The sequence below is a fragment of the Phalacrocorax aristotelis genome, chromosome 22 (genome assembly GCF_949628215.1).
Source record: "Phalacrocorax aristotelis chromosome 22, bGulAri2.1, whole genome shotgun sequence".
NCBI classification, from domain to species: domain Eukaryota; kingdom Metazoa; phylum Chordata; class Aves; order Suliformes; family Phalacrocoracidae; genus Phalacrocorax; species Phalacrocorax aristotelis.
Genome location: NC_134297.1, coordinates 2585498 through 2603000, shown reverse-complemented (window position 1 = coordinate 2603000; position 17503 = coordinate 2585498). Strand labels below are relative to the sequence as shown.

The 17503-nt window shown below is 39.8% G+C and overlaps 1 protein-coding gene across 1 annotated transcript; it reads left to right on the top strand.

Moving 5' to 3' along the window:
- Positions 1–1301: 1301 nt before the first annotated feature.
- Positions 1302–13099, top strand: LOC142067487 (uncharacterized). Its single transcript, XM_075116131.1, has 12 exons — positions 1302–1773; positions 4273–4394; positions 4955–5003; positions 5285–5328; positions 5468–6126; positions 7987–8092; positions 8376–8522; positions 8730–8790; positions 9025–9191; positions 9274–9384; positions 10492–10603; positions 10925–13099. The coding sequence occupies exons 1-12, from the start codon at positions 1533–1535 to the stop codon at positions 10930–10932; spliced, it is 1827 nt and encodes a 608-aa protein (XP_074972232.1). The 5' UTR covers positions 1302–1532; the 3' UTR covers positions 10933–13099.
- Positions 13100–17503: the final 4404 nt, after the last annotated feature.

Below are 17503 nucleotides of genomic sequence, written 5' to 3'. Positions count from 1 at the left end.
GAGCTGCCTTTCCCTTGTTAGTTGAAATCATGGGCAGCCATGCAAAGCTGTGGATGCATTAGCCATGCCCCTCTCCTATGCATTCATGCTTTTCAGATCCAAACGCAGTAACATCACTAGATAGTAAAATCCGTGGGGCAGGGAGCCAGGTAATCATCTTCCCAGTGCTACTGCAGTGCAGATTGGTTCCTGATTCTACACATGTTCTACAAGCATAAAATCTGGCTTTGGTCAATACCTAAGTAATTATTTCAATATCCCTGAGGCTGGAGTTATTATGCTTAGTACTGAGGAAGTGGGAAACAGAGGATTGTGCAGGTCTGTAGAGAGGAGTCACTACCCAGTTCAAACTAAAACACATACATAACGTTGTTTTAACTTGCTCCAGAAAGTCTGGCTGCTTTCTGCTCAGACTGATACAAGATGATTCTGCTTGGGAATAAAGCTGGAATGCTTTCCAAGACACATCTAAGGAAGCTGCTGCATTTGATAAGCATTGTAATCTTTCTCCAAACTAGGTACCTGAGAGAAATACCTGCTTATTCAGTTGAAACGGCATAGCCAAAGTAAGATTGTATGTGAAATATATTTCCCACGGACATGAGAATGGAGTTTAAGTCTGGTAATGAAGTCTCCTTGTGCCAAGGAAATAGGCTTCCTATAAGAAGAGTATCCATCCAAACAGATTCTTAATCCTATTGAGTTTTAATAGTTGCACATGTCGTAATATTTAAGAATACTTCCTTGCTAAAAATCCAACCAAACTAAAAAACCCCAACCCCCTCACAAATAGAAACAATATTATCCTTAATGGAGCTGATAGCCCTTCTCTCTTCACAGATTGAAAGCTATGCAGATTGCAGAGGATGTCTTTCCTTAGCTGAAATTTCATGTTTAAGGCAAGATTATCTATTTTTGCTTCAGAAAGTCTGTAAGAAATAGGTCTTCTTGCACAGCCTTGGGAAAACTGCCCTTTGAGTAAACAATTCACAAAAAGTTTACTTCAGGATCAGTTACTGGTTTGCACAGTCCTGTCAATTAGTCTAATTAAGGCAGAAGTTGCTTTTCCCTACTCATGCCATTTGCAATATATCAACCAGAGTTTAATTCTTCTGTTTCATACCTAAGCAAAAACATTTTTCTATTTGTACTCAGTCTCTTCTTGGGAAAAATAATTTCTTCATCAGCTGCTGCAGATTGTTGGGAAAGAGGGCGGGGCCTTCCCAGGCTGACGTCCTTCAAGCCCTACCTGAGTATAAAGAGCAAGGAAGAATTGCAGCCAAGAAACTCTCAAAAGCTGTTTCCTGTGACTGCTGGGATTTCAAGGTTGGCTTTATTCTAAAACTGCTATAACTTGCTGCAAAGAGAGAAGAGGGAAGCTGGACCCAGCTCACACTGGCTAACTAAATCGGAGAATTAAATACAATTACCATGTTCTCAATGTGAAACTGGATTTTTTTTTTTTTTAATACAGCTGAATAAGCTTTTTTCCTCCCCTCTTCTTTCTCATCTTTTCTACACACACAGTGGTAATGTTGCAAACAGTCTGCATGACTCCTGAACTACTGGTCAATCAAAACAGCAGTGAAAATGAAATCCGTGGCTATAGTCCAGGACAGGGATCTCCACTGCCTGGAGAAACTGCCAGTCCCCAAAACTATTTTCAACAGAGCCCATCGTTGCCAGACTCTGGATTAACTGAATTTAATGTTGCAAGTCCCAAGACCTACCCTCCTCCTTCACGTAAACCTCAAGAGATGTCTGCTCCAACTGGTAAGATCAAATCTTTCTTCACATTTGCTGTTTTATGCAATGCTATTATGCTTATTTTGCAAAGCAATAAAGTACACTCACTTGCAACTCCTTTTGTGCTAGCAGAGGGCAGTACTAACAGTAGCACGTATTAAGCTTCTGTGGCAAAAACAAAGATGTACAGCACACTCTCCTGTTCATGTCTTGTTTTTATTTTGTTGTGGTCTGCTGCTGAAGTCAGGAATTACTCTGTTTTGTAAAGGATGCTCAATATTCCATCGCTTCTGTCCATGTCCAGCCTTTTGCTGTTCATTTACATTCTGAATTGCAGGTTCTGAATCTAACAGCAGGGTAATAGATATGATCTTCTGAGTTATTAACATTACAAAGTCATAGGAAAGTTTGGTGAATCATTGCCTTTGCTGAGTTATTAACTTTCAAGGATACAACTGGGCATGTAATCTAATCCATCAAAAGCATTTTTAGTGTAAAATATCTTGAAAGATGATATACTAGCCATTTTTTTATATAAAGCTTTTCAGAGAGGCCGTTAAAATGCTCTACACAGAGTAAATAATACATTGTCAAAACATCAGATTAAAAAAGGAATTATTCCCATTTCTAGAGCAGTCTGAGAAACAAACTACATTTTTTGAGATCCCAATGTTTTAATTATTCAGTGATAGGTTAAACATTGAGAAATGTCAGAAATCTTAGCGCAATATGACAATTCAATATATATTCAAAATGCACTATTTGCTACTTGGGATTTGAAACCCTCCTGTTGAAGGGGTGTCAGTCTCTCGTTGCCTGGGGCAGGGAAGAGAAACAATATCATGCAACGAGAAATCACATCTTGTGTGGCTGGTTTCCATGCCAATATTGCCTATTCTGAGATGTCCCAAGTTTGGGGAGGTGCACCATTCCCATCTGTTGAGCTCCTACAGTTCTCCTTCACCGCACTTAATCAGCCAGACTCCAGCAGCTGCTACAGATCTTACACACACATTTTGGTCAAGGAGGAATATTGGTACAGGCATCTCATGGTTTACGTAACACTGACTGCTCCTGTAATAGGAATTGTTTGCCCAAGCCACATACATACATACATTTTAGGCTGCTGTGTTGTTTAATCATAAGCGTGTTTTAATCACAAATGCTGTTTTCATTGCTCATGCCATGAGCTGTGCTAGAAAGAAGAGATTCTCTCTGCTCCAGCAAGCATTGCTGCTGGATGACTCCTTATTCTCAGTAGCCCACGTTGACTCCCAACACTCTGGGATTCCTTGGAACACTGGCCTTCTGTAGGGTGTATTTGATGCACTAACCAATTGGGAAGACCCTTAACTAGTGCAATAAAGCTACTGTTTTATATTGAAAATAGCTGTTACTGAATGCATTCTATACAAAGATGATCATTCTCAAGGTGGGGGGCGACACACTGTTGCATAAAAGGTATTTCAAAAGCAAAGCATTTAAGCTCCTAATCTGGGCAAGTCTTTCAAGTTTGAGGATTCAAGTACAAAATGCAAGAAGACCTAACACCAACAATTACAGAGCAGCTTGTTTTGACGAAGCCAAGCTTGTTTGGACAACTATGTATTCTCAAATAACTATTTCATTTTACTACGGAAAATTATTGCTTCCCTTTGAATCACACCACACTGATTTCCAAAGTCACACCAAGAACCATTGGAGAAAGACATTGGACATAGCATCACTCTCTCATTTCTGAAACAATTCTGTTCCTTATTGTTCCACTGAAAACAATATAACAAACCACAGGACAGGAAACTGCAAAGACAGATTTACTGCAACAGATGAAAACTAGAAGATGACTAAGAGGAGGAGTAGTCTAAACAGTGTTGACATATTCCCCAAAAGCTATCAAGTGCTCTAAGCCAGTATAGCAACCCTGTGCTGAAGGGCACCAAGAAAAACTGCCCAAGGCCAAGTCTCAAGATAGTACGTTTATTTCTGCACCACTGAAAACTCTAAAACAGAGACATCCAATTTCTTTTTCTTCTTTTTTCCAACCTTCCATCCAAATTTCCTTCTGCATTGTTACCCTGCCCCTATTGTCCTCTTTCCAGCTTCAGTGGCATATTTATACTCAGGACATTCTCTCTTCTTAACTCAAAATTGAAACCGTCTCTGCACACTGAGGTTTGACGATGGCCTTCATGTAGGAATTTGCAGGTTAACTCAGCTCTCTGCTTATGCCCTCAGAGTGAAGATCCCACAGCCAGCTATGGGGTTTGGTTTTGTTTTGTTTCTTAGGAAAAGAAGTCCCTTTGTGAGGCCCCACAGTCTGTTGTAGCTTGAGAAGCAATGCATTAAAGTAATCGTTAAGCAAGAAGTAGGCCAGATCTAAGGAACATGTAGGGTGATGTGGAAATTTCCCACAACTGATGATGAACATCAGAATCACGGGTCATCTCTCAGGGTGACCTCATCCTCCCACTAGTTTACAAAGCTCAGAGAATTTTATTACTTTAAACATCATGTTAACTTTTCCAGATTCTGGACTTAGCTCTGATCCCCCTCAGAAGCGCTACATGGGTGTGAGAGTGAAGATGCCAGTACGGGAATTACTGAGAAAAATTCGGCTTTCCAAAGGTCTGGACCCAGCTCACAGCAAGGTAAGGACTCTTCTTGAGTTTAGAAAGATTGCTCCCAGAGGTATAGCAGCCTGGTGCATGCACATCACACTGCCACTCTGCCAGTGTTGTGAAGAGGTTACACCTACAGCTGCTACCTCTTCCATCCACCAAATGAATGCTTTTGATGAAGGTGGAGAATATACCAAATTTTAAACAAGATGAGGGCCTGTGCTGGGAACATTTTGAAGACAGTGACAGCAAGAACTCATTTGGGCCCTGCATACTACACCTCATACAGCAAGCCAAAGATGGCCCAAGAACCAATAACAATTTTACTCTAGCAACCCAGATTTCTGAACAACCTGCAAAAACAGCCCAAGAAGCTAGTCAGCTCCCAGATGCCTGGTCTGTTGTAAAGATCTCTATAAGGCTGCCATGAATTACCCGCTTAAGAAAATTTATTCATGTGCAGTCTCTGCTGTGCAAAGCACATAGCACAGAACACAATTTACTGTGTTCATGTTACAATATTTGTCGCTGTTTCATCTTCTCTTATGTGCAAGCATCTCAAATTGAATTATGTGTTTTTGCCTCCTCAGGAAGCCTCATTAATGAAGACCGTAACCAAAGGATCCTCAGGAAAAACAGGTTAGGAAACTCCTCTACTGGTAACAGAGCCTCCTTTTCTACTAGGATCGTCACTGCTTGGTACCCAAAGAGCTGGAGCACTTCTCCCCTATGGTCAGTGACCCATGCTGGTTCCTAGCTCCTCTTAAATTAGAGGAGCAGGCCAGCTGTGCATAACTACCACGTTAAGTGTTATCTATCTGTTATCTGGGGCAAAACCTCTGGTAAGAATGTCTTCTGTATGCGTCTTTCTCCCCACCCCCCAACTCAAAATAGCTTATTGCTTCCTTTCTTTCCAACAGAAAAGAGAAGAGTTCACCCTTATACAGAGAAACAGCTTAGACAGGTATGCATAACACCTTCAACTCTGTGCTGCCAGCCTCCTCAGGCATATTTCATGTTATATCACTGGGTGAGAACAGGACAATTCATGTCTGATTTCCCTCCCCCATCTTCCACCCTCCCCATTTTTGTTGCTGTTTCAGAGCAAGCAGAGCATTGGGCAAACGCTAAAAGGCTTAGAGGACCTTGATATCCTGGTAGAGGTACTGCAGGAAGATTTGAACAAAAGCCAGTTGAAGAAGGAGTCTCTGCATTCTGTGCCAGATGGCTTTTGGCAGAGTTTCTCCACGGATCTGCAAGCCTCTCGATGGGAAACTGGAGGAAGCAAACAGGCAGCTGGTGGCCTGCAGGAAAGACGCCACAGCTTAACCAAGTTGTGTTCATACTGCTGTTTTAAAGATTTCAATTCAGTGTTGCAGAGAGAGTTAGAGGCTTCTTTTCATGATGATTCGAGAAACATGCAAGATTCCAACTCACCAGAAATATTCTCAAGGACAAGTGGGAAAGAGAGTAGCTGGTGGATACAGGATGCATGTACAAGTACCCAGAAAGACTTTACAAAGCATTCTTCACAGAACACATCTCCAAACTCTAAACCATCAGGAAGCTGTTCAGAGGTGCTTCTGGAAGCTAACACAGGCTCTTCAGACACTGAGGCACATTTGAAGTTGACCCCAATTTCTTTCACGCAGCAGGATCTCTCTGCCATCTCTTTCTTCCAGTTCCAGCTACACAGGGAAGAAAGTTTACTGAGAAATATCCCAGCAGAAAAACTGCTTGCACCTGATGAAAATGGCAACAGGTCTGCAATTTTTCTATTGAAATATATTGATTTCTGTTTCCTGGGGCATCACTTGGCCTGAGGCTTTGCTCTGAATTCAATTGCTAGTTTTAGGCACACCTGTAGCAAAGGCTTCCTTGCTCAATGGGAAGCTCAAACTTGCCTCAGTACACACAACTTTAGGCAGACAGTAAAAATAGAAAGATTCTATATTTGCAGTAGTATTGCCAAACTACAGCTGACATCAGGACAAATTCGGAGTGTTAACAATATTAACAACTGAGTTGTATATGTAGGTGTTCACAAGAAAATTAAAATCAAGCAAAACAAGTTATTGCAAGTAATTGCTACTGGGGGGGGCGGGGGGGGAAGCAGAAGATAGGCAAGAGAGATCTTTTCCATGCTGCAGACAGTCTCAGGATAATTACTTATACTATTAGTTGGTAATAAAAATGGGTGGGAGGATTACACCAAAACATACATATGCTGCTAGTCTAGAGCACAGACTTCCAAAGAACTGGGAGTGGCTGTTTTATTAGAAATGAAATGAAAGCAAAGGTTTTACTGATCCCGTTTTCCCTAGAATGGCATGCTTAGAGAAAATCGCTATTTATAAAAAAAACATAAAAGCTCTTATTAGGTTCCAAACAGTTCAGCTACTTTAAGGAAGTATCAAGTCAGATTGAGAGAAAGCATGAGATAACTTATAAACTGTCCCAGTCTTGGTGCGGAAGAGGTTAATTCCTGTTCATATAGACAATCCTGTTTCCAATTTGAAGTATTTATAACCCACACAGGGAAAGCTAAACACAGCACTGTCCTCTTCCATGAAGTACCATGTTCTGTTTGGAATAATGATTTTCAGTGCAATAATAAAATTACAGACTCCACTTTTCAGCAATAACGTAACTGTAACCAAGTTACAGTAAGTCACCTACTACCATATTTCCTGCATATTTTTTAAGTAATAGAAAAAGATTCTCACACATGAACAAAATTAATCACACTTATGAAATTTAGACATTTCTACTATCGTTTTTGTATAAATTTCACAAGCTAAAACTTCCAGCAGCCCACTTTACCTCTATGAAGTATTTAAACATCAGATTACATGCTCAAAAGAACATATGAAGGCAGGACTACACACCAAATCAGCTAACTCTAAGTTTTACTGAATGCAAACAATGTTAGTTACTGTGTCAAAAACACACACACACACAAAAAAAGGAACAGAAACAGCAAGAAGTGTCAGAGTTATTCAGACATCTTCAAGGATATCACGCTACAAGACAAGGGGAAAATAAATAAATAGAATCAATGCCTGCATTAATTTTTCCTCCAGGAGGAAATGAAGACATGCCCAAATTACCAAGAAGAAAAAGTATTTTTCAGGATGAAATTCAGAGGAAACACTTGTACTATTTTAAGTAGTTCAGTGAGACTGAATACACAGAAGAAATTGAGCTCTACTCCTCCACAGGACTGAATGCAGTTTGGAAAAACTTCTTTTCTTTTAAGTGCAAGAGGAGGGTTTCCCTTCTTTTGATTTTTAGGTATCTTACGCTCTTCCCCGTACTGAAGTATGCTTTAAAAAATGAGGAGGAAATAGAGATTGTTAGCAAAAATGGATCATGGAGTAGCTCCTGGAGAGGAGAGCAATGACTTACTAGAAAGAAGGGAGGACCAAGAAATCCTAGAAGACAAAATCAGCAACTACATTATTAATATAGAGACTAAATAAATTAAACAATTAAATATGCCAAGATTTCAGCATTTGTGAACCTTAATGTTTCATGCTTTAAAATACATTCTGACTTTTACATTCGAGTATTTTAACCACTGTTTTATCTTCTAATTTTTTAAAACTCTGTTCCATTCCAGGCTGCTGCACAAGGCTGTTGCTCAGGGAAGAAGAGCTCTGACTTATGCACTTGCACAGAGGTTTGCATCCCTAAATAAGATCAATGAGAAGGATGCAGAGAAACGGGTAGGATGCTAACTTGCCAATAATAGGGTCATTTTCCATCACATGCAAATGTCTTTCAAACCCCAGTCAAGCACCGAGCACCCTTTTGGACAAGGTGTGGCTTCTGTCCTTGCAAAGAAGGGAAAACAAGAACAGGGAGGAAGTGATCTGCATAGAGCAAGTATTAGCATGAAGGAGAACAAAACCCAGAGTCCCAACTCCCCACCTCATTCTCTAACAAGCATGTTGTTTTAAAACTATTTTTGAGTTTGACAATGAGTTTCTCCCATTCTTTTCTTCTTAGACTGCATTACATCTTGCTGCAGAAAAGAACCAACATCTGATGGTGAGTGACCTGATATCCCTAGGAGCTAATGTCAATGAACAGGACAGTTTTGGGAAAACTCCACTCCACCTGTGTGCAGAGAATGGATATTTGAGAGTTTTAGAGGTAATTTGGTCATTTATGTTGTACAAAAACATGTGCAAAGGTACAGCAAAGAATACAAATGCATGTTCTTTTGTTTAAAATATACAAGGGTTTTCCATACCTGAAAATTAGCTTTGGCCTGATGTGGTTAAAGTAAGATGGAGTTGGAGGAGAAGGAGGTATTTTGGCACTACCAAAAATCAGGACTTACCTTATTCTTCGTTTCAGGTTTTGAAAAATTGCAAAAACAATGGTGTGTGTGTGGAAGTGAATCTGACTGACCATTATGGTAAGAGGAAAAGCTTAACTGCATAGATGCTTAGTGTAGACTCCAAAAGTTTCAGACTACACATTTTATCTAGGCCAAATAATGTTCAATTTCATGTTTAAAACTAAAAGGTCTAGGAAGACAGCCTATCAGTCTTAATAGAGCACCCCTTATGATTAGCCAAGTGTGGGATGGTTTACACCAGTGAGGTATTCAGGCACTGGATTTGACTTTTCTGTGGTCTGTTCTGTTCAGGTTTAACACCGCTACATTGTGCCGCTCTTGCCCACACTGTCTTAGTCACAGAATGTCAAAAAACTAACATCGATGCTGACATGGGAAGGTTTCTCAGACTACGCAAAGATCAAATTCTTGAGGGAATTAACTGCTTACTACAAATGGGAGGAAAGCCTGAGTTGCAGGTGAGGACCAGCAGCAGGTTGCTTACTGTGGCCTTAGGTTTTCTTACTCTTTTGCAATCACAGGTTTCACTGTCATTTGCAGGTACTAAATTCATGTGAAATCACCACTACCTATTTAAAAATTGAGGAGAACACGGAACTCATGTGTTTGCTTCAGACTCATAAACCTAAGGGACGAAGCATTCTTCAAGAGGTAACTATCTATAGCTACTTTTACACAGACTCTAGCGTTCGTACCCAAGAAACTAAATGCAGTAATTTAAGCTGTACCATCTTGTAAAGACAATAGATGATGCTCCCAGCCTTGCCCTATCTTGCATAGGGCAGGAAACCAGCTTGTCAGGGAAAAAGCACTGTATGAGCTCTTACCGCGCTTGGTCCCATCCCAGCTCTAGGAACTGCTATATTTGCTATAATTTACAGCAGTCCAGCTGCATGCGGACTGCTGCTCACACCTGTCCCCAATCAAAACTCCTCCTAGCAACAATGCCTTCATTTCCAACATTTTGCAGCACACCAAGCCAGACAGAGGTACCTCAGAAGCAACACTAGGGGAATTCTTCCTCTGCTGATAAAAGAATGCTACAGGCCCGAGTATTGCCACTATGTTCAGTTATCTTCAGCAGCTTCTTAAAAGATGAAGATCTCATTTTCTCTATCCCTTAGCACACATATTCAACACTAAAGCTATCCAAAACCTGCATTACTGGGCCAAAAGATAACCAAACTATGAAGTGGGTGTCAGCATCTCTCTCTAATTTTTTTGGAGCAGGAAACAAGACACGAACACTGAAAGGCAGAAGCTTGACTGCTTATCAGAGGACTAAGTTTCTAGGGTGAAACTCTGCTCTATTGAAATAATGCAATATCCACCACAGATTCCAGTCATTCTTGTCCAAAATTAAGTAGATATTGAGTGTTTAGAAGTTATAGACCTTCTACCTTTTCTAGGGTCCTTTTTGACTCTGTCAGATAAGAGTTCCCACCAGTGTACATGTACAGAAACTGATAAGATAATAAAATTTCGGTTAGAAATACAGACTTAAAGCTGCAATTCAATGCATTTAGGAACCTCTCTTCTTAACAGTTATGCTCTGTAGGAGACAAAACACAGTAGAAAAAAAATAATTTCAATCCAGCTCATTACTGACTGAACTGTTAAACATGTCACCCTCTCTAATCTTACAGTAATGAGAAGAATCTAGGCTTTGCATGTCAAAACCAGTACAAGTTCTTGACACAAAGCCTGTATCACTGTTAATGTTGGAAATTTTCTGTTCTGGTTTCTCCATTTATATAGAGTTACAGTTTGTTAGATGCCCCAAGAAGAATGCCCAGTCTTTCATCACCAGATAACTTTTCTGACCTTTTTTCCATGTCATCTTTGGACCTCTTCGACGTCATTCTTAAAGGTATTTTGTGGTCAGAAATTGATTTTTCCTAGTTAGGGTCTTTGTAACTCAACAGCTGTAATGTAGTAGCTAGGTCCAGTACCTTTCCTGCATTGCTATATAACACTTAACCATCAGTTCATGTAGAAGTGATGGAAAAGATATCTAGTGGCTTATAATAGAATTCAGATTAACAGCAGAGTTCTGTACAGAATCTCTTGTGCTTGCAAAACTCCTTACCTATCCAAAACCAAGTAGAAAATAGGCAATAAATATGTGGCATTAGAAGGAACACTTAGCATGTAGATTGAGCTGAATATTTTTTGGTTTGTTGCCTTGCAGGGAAATGATGGTAAGGCTCATTATCTGCATCTCACGGTCGACGTGCTGCAACTGTTGCTGAAGAATAGACAGAACAGACAGTAAAAGTCTTCAAAAGTATTATAGCTTGAACTGACTGTTGAAAGTATCTCCTCAGTACCCAGAATTAAAGAGTAAACCAGTAAATGGGGAAAACCCTCAAGCCAGGTTTCAACAGTATTGGGTATTCAGTGTTAGGTGCTCCAGTAAACTAATAGGTCTTAATCTTCTCACAAAGCCAAGCACTTGTACTTCTCTTTTGAAGTCTGAGTTGTAGGTATTCTGCATTCTGAAGCTCTGACAATTTTTTAATGCAGAGGCCTATCTTAAGGAAAAAACCCTCCAATTTTAGTCATTCAGAGCCTAGCATCGAGGGTACCAGTGTAAGATTAGTCTCCACAGTCCAAACAACGTTTGAATGTGCTGAAAATCTCAGGCAGTATGTAATTTTAAACATGAACTATGGGAACTCAGAATCGGATGGGCTATAGTTAATACTTTCTGCAGTCTGGCTCTGAATTTGTCCAAGGCTGGAGCTGTCACACTTTAAGGCAGTCTTATTGGGGGAAAAAAAATCTCTCCAAAATAAAATAGACACACACATTGTTACTGAGCATGTTTTTTTCAGCTCAGAAATTGAGTTCTTTATGCAATCAGAATTTGCCACCAATAATGGATGTTAGGTGAAGTCTGGGACAGAAAGCGTTTTGAATCAGTTCCTTTTATTCTGGATGATCTAACAGAGGAATATACCTTTAGAAAATTTAAGTATATAACAACATTTTTTACAAGGATCACTTTTTATACTAAGCAATTTTGCAAGTTAGAAGCATAACAAGGAGCTTAAATTATTCTGTGCTGCCAGATATCCAAGTATACAGTAGAATTCCTATAAATTAGATAATTATTGTCCAAAAATAAGAAAAAAATCTTTTCCCAGACTTAGTATATTTTATTTTAACTTCTGATTGTAAATTAGCTGGTTTCTATGAAACTTCCCTGTTTGCTACATATGGAGCAATCTACATCTACATAACCTACAAAATGACTGATCCAGCAATCAACTCACGTATGTACCTCCTGTTGAAGTAAATAGGAGATTTTTTACGTGTAACCACTGCAGGATCCAGTATTAAGTACTCAGCATGTTTGGGGAATATTTTTTAATGAACCCTTTGCATTTTCTGCTTGTAAAAAAGGTTACTTTCCTCTTATTGGATATCCTTAAGTGTTAAGCTCCAAGAGCTATGCTGCACAATGTGAGTTAAGTTTTACTGAAAAATGACAGTGTTTAAGTTAATTCCACTGGGATTTGGGTCATATCCTATGTTTTTTATGCTCTGAACAGCTAAATAGTACTCTTATGTTTTTTCTCTTGTCTGAATGAGTTATAAAATACTCAAAAATTTTAAAGTATTTTATAAAAAAAAAAGTTTGTTGTTCACACGATGAGCTGTATAACATTGTGGAATATTCATCCACCTCCTTCCGTAGGTGTCCCTCATGTTTTAATCATGTGAAGGGTTTTCTTTTTCCCTTTTTGTCCCAGGTTTTACTTGGAAATACAAATATTTTCCTCTGTGATGATTTTTCTCTGCCCCCATCCCCCCCACCATCACCACTCATTCTTCCTTCATGTTTGCATTTTAACCCTCATCTGCGCTCACAGAACTTTTTATTCATTTGAAGAGAATTAATGAAGATCATGTAGGTTACCCAGCCTCCATTCATGTGATTTAAGGATCAACATCCATTGAAATTAAAGACTCCTTATTTTCAGTGAAAACTGACTAAGAAATTCTGCATCACATACAGAACCAAGAATGAAGCAGTATGGTGAACAAACAGAAGTACATCAATAAGCATTCTCAGTGAGGAAAAATTAATTTACTTATAGGATATCTTAAAAAAGTGTAGAAAACTATCATATAAGAATACAATATTAATCAAGTTCTTTTAGTCACATGGAAATCATTCAGGTGAAAGGACAGGAACCTTAAGCTATTAGTATGTATCATTTATTCAATATACTCAAAGCTGAACTAGCTTGTAAAGTATATTCTACAATAGTTATACATTAAATGCACTGGCATTAGTAGGCACGCTTTACACTGTTTCATTGTTCCTTCCTGTCAATAAATATATTATTTCACGCAGTATGTAACTTATTGATTTTTATGTGCTGGTATAGCCATGCTACACTCACAACAGAAGTGACTATCATGAAAAGAGCAAATTAAGCAGACTTCAAAAGCTGACAACTACATAAGGGGTTTTCATCATTGTTTTGGGTTTTTTACAACTAACTAAATTCAAACTAGAAAAAATAAGCCATGGACCTAACAAGATTAAGTAATATAAGAGTTTGCTGAAAAAGCTCTATCTTTTCAGCCATTCACTGTGGCTAACTACAACAAACAATTCTATACTAAAAGAGAATAAAAGCGGGTGCCAACAAGATTTCAGGTCGCTGAAGTCCAAGGAGTAACCTCTTGACCTCAAGACATGTCCTGTGCTTTATTCACACAGACTACTACCATGCCCATAGAAGAGGGAGAGGGGTTACCATTCTGCACTTGCAGCAGGGCATGGCAGAAGAATCCCCAGGACAAAATCTGTCCAGCACAGATCAGAGATCAGACCTATTCTAAGCTGCACTGACATTATCAACCTGTCTCATGACTACCTAGCCCAGGGCTCTTTTCAAAAGCAGCTGCAGCAGCATAAGGTTCAAGGTGCACAGCTAGACTGTGGCATGCCTGAAGCCAAGTGCTGTGCTTCTGACACCTAAGGACTGGTTACGGTGGCCAGGCTAGTATTTGCAGTATGACTCATACAGCTAATTCCTTCTAAACCAGATCACGTGTGCTCCCACAAGCTATAGTCATGCCTCTGAACTGTGGCACAGGCTGTACTTAAAGAAGCCGCTTTTCTTCTTTACCTCACTTCTCACCCATATTACAAAATCAGTGCTGTTCACTGGCTTACATGGTTACTTAGGTTCCCTGATCCTTTGAAGATATATACGCATTGACATGCATAATTATTTTTAGGAGCAGTGTAAAATCTTTACCACTGAATTAGTAGCAATTCAGTAAAGAAAGATAAAAATAAATAAATAGATCAGATCCAGTGCTTCCAGCAGTTCTCAGGGATGCTCCTGATCAGGAAAGAGGAAACTCACAAGATATCTGTTGCAGATTTGTAACGGCTTGAAGAAGGCCCTAGCAAGGATGGAAGCTTTACTTTCCTGGCAGGGTGCTCTGATGGACACTGCATATATTTATGGTCAGTGATAGTCACAGAGCCACAGACCCTGTACATAAAGTGAATGACAGAGGAACTGTGGTCTTCAGTGGGTGTACAGAAGCCTACAGTATTCATTCCAGTTTCCTAGACTTTCCTTGCTAAGTCTTTCCATCCAGAGTTGGGTGAAAAAAGCTCTGAGCCAGAGCCCTAAAAGCTGCAGTTACAAGTTACAGCAAGGGGATGAACAAATATATCTGCAAAAACAGCCTGAGGCAAGGGAACAGGAACCCTATCCTATGTGTTCCCTCACTAGGACTTTGGCTGAATATTAGATCTATCCCCTACAAAACCAACATCTTAAGATTCCAGAGGGAAACAGGACACTCACAGATGCTTGGATGTTACTACACAGTCACAAGTGCAGAAAGTCCTGAGAACAGAAGCCTTCAATGCTAAGTCATTGAGCTCTACTGAACGGCTTTTGTGGTCCACACAGATGTATTTCCACTAGCTTTCAGAAGTTATCAGTAACACAACTACTTAGTGTAGTCTCCTATAACATGCTGTGAAAAACAATGGACAGGCATTGCCACCTAGCAGCTCATCTGTACCTATGAAATAAACACAACATAAATTGCAGAGGTGACAAATGGCATTGCAAAATATGAAAAGATGAGGGAAGATATTTTATGGATTAACAAGAAACTCCATGGCAGACACACAGAAGTTCTTCTAGGTCTTACATAAATTGAAAGAGTAGAAACAACACAAGAAAGACTAGAGAGATTTTGGCTCAGATTTTCAGTGGCATAAAATTCTGCAGGCAGCAAAAGAGCCTTTTACAGACCATTAACTCTGGAAGGTGCCTTAAGAAAACAGCTCTTCCAGGAGCTGTTTTCAGTAGCTAGTGATGGCAGAAATGCTCCAGCATTCTCCTTCCCCACTACTTATGTCAAATGGAATAACAGGACCCAAATTCTTTTTGGCAGAAGGGTATCCCTATCTGGAGGTATCTGACTGCTTTCTGATCTTGTCACCCCAGCCTGGTACCACACCAAGACTGACCACAGCAGAAAATTCACCTCCTGTTTTGTTTCTATCCTCCAAAATGTGTTCCTTGACATCATACTTTGCTGTATATCCCCAATTATTGCATCAAAAACTCCCTAAGACTGATGGATTTTTTTTAAACAAGCTATCATCTCCCAGTTCCCAGAAACTTAGCCGAGAAGCATATGAACTCTTGCCCACTAAAACAAATAATGTTAAACCAAGAACAATGCCATGATTTTAAGTAAAACACATAGAAGAAAATAAATTACATTAAAAAATTCCTTCTAACACACAAACAAAAAGAATATTTTAGATGGGGAAACAAGAAAAGAGTCGGGGAGGCTGGACACTGAAGAAAACCTTCCATAGCCCTTCTGGGAATATGGATCAACTGCTGCCATTTGAGAAGAAATACTGACATTTCCTCTAGACCACTCTGCATCCCTTTTTCCATAACTCCACTTCTCTCTCCACGTGATGACAACCAGTCTGAATTGCAAGAAGAGCTGGAGGAGCCAAGTTTCTGAGCCAAGCAAGAGGGAGAGGCTGAGCTCTTGGCTGATTCAGATTCTTTTAGAACAGTCTCACCCATCAAGTTTTATTTTTCCTGCTTTCTTTGTGGCTAGAGAAACTTGGAAACCAAATGATTTAATTTAAAACAAGACATGTTTCTGCAGCTGTGCTGAACAGGACAGATGAAATAAATTTAGAGAAGGGAATCCCACTAACTCAAAAATTGAGTGTCTCAAGCACTTTGAAGAGGGATCGTGGTGGGGAAAGGCAAGAAAAGGAAAGAGGACAGGACATTGGCTCCCACTCAACCTGGACAGCAGGGCTCTCAAGTTGTAGACCCAGACTGCCCCAGCCACACACACACAAGCCAGGAGCTGCAGTTCAGCATGCACACTTCATCAGTCTGTTTACCCAGAACTTTCACATGTCCTGACGATAAGCATGCTATGCAGCTTAGCATCTGGAGGTTGCAGTATCTGTTCTAAAGAAGTTCCTTTTGTCCTGAGGGAGTCTAAGTGGGCTGGAGTTGCAGGCATCCCTACTTGCCCTATTTACTCATGTCCATGAGGAGCTGGTTACACAGCACCTGTGCCCCAAAGTACCACACCATCATTTCCTGCCTTTTTTTCTGCATCCCTCATTCCTTGCAGTTTCTAGGAGGAGGAAAGAGTTTCAACTGAGGTTATCAGGAAATCTTTTGCCTGAAAAAAAGACAGTGAGGGGAAGGATATTCTTGTTGAGCTTCCTGCTATGCCTAGGAAACAATACTTGTTCCTTCTTCCCTGGATTTCCAGGTTACAATGTTTTATTTGTCATCTGCTTTGAAGCCACTTCACCTTTACTTCAGTGGGGAAGTTTTGGGGTTCACTTGTCTTAGCAGCAAGAGTTTAGGCTCCAGTGGATAAAATATCACTTCTCGGGTATAAAACCCCAAGATGTTGTTAACTAGTTGATATCAGGAAAACCCCAGGCACTGCTCTGCTCCATGCTTGGCCATACTTCACTGCTACACCTACCAGAAGCCTGTCTGGGTAGGTCCCAGCTCTTAATTATCTTTGTTTGTTATCTCTATCTATCATCACTAACCAAATAAGTTTACAGAAGTAACATTTTTTTTAACATAAGATCTCCGAGCACAAATACTGAAATGTGTCAGGTGTGATAAGTACATACAGAAGTCATAACACCATTACTTCAGTAACCAGAGGGTTACTGTGCAACCCAGAATAAATACTCCCTTCAGATCTAAAGGAAAACATGCAGCACAAATTAATAAAAAAAAAAAATCTAGTGGCAGATTATAAAGATGAAAATTGGCTTTGTTTTGCTTTGTTTTAAATAAAACCCTCTGGATCCCTTTGCTACTGATGAGTAACCAGTTTTTGAATCCTTCACTTCTAGAAAGGTATTCACAGCTAATTGATTGCTAGCGGCACAGAAACACACAATAACCTGCCTTCAAAGGTCTACACAAAGGCCAAAAAAGATTTCCATCCACACAAATGCTGAGACTTAACAAAGCATTTTAGAATCCACAAAGCACAGCCCCCTTAAAACTTCAGTTTTCATTTTCTTCACCAGAATCTTATGCATCTCTTTCTGCTCCTTCGATAAAGCTTCTTTAGAGAGCAGAACTAAAAGGTATGTTTACACCTCTACTGAGGCTGTGATGAAATCACATTTCAATTAAGCAAGAAATATCTGCCTGTTAGAAAGACTCTAGGAAATACCATTGAACAGAAATTT

Bases quoted from the DNA above. Each gene is read 5' to 3' on its own strand.
- LOC142067487 (XM_075116131.1), top strand. From the start codon at position 1,533: ATGTTGCAAACAGTCTGCATGACTCCTGAACTACTGGTCAATCAAAAC. The intron at 6,127-7,986 runs GTCTGCAATTTT...GTTCCATTCCAG, and splicing joins CCTGATGAAAATGGCAACAG to GCTGCTGCACAAGGCTGTTG. The intron at 8,523-8,729 runs GTAATTTGGTCA...TCTTCGTTTCAG, and splicing joins GATATTTGAGAGTTTTAGAG to GTTTTGAAAAATTGCAAAAA.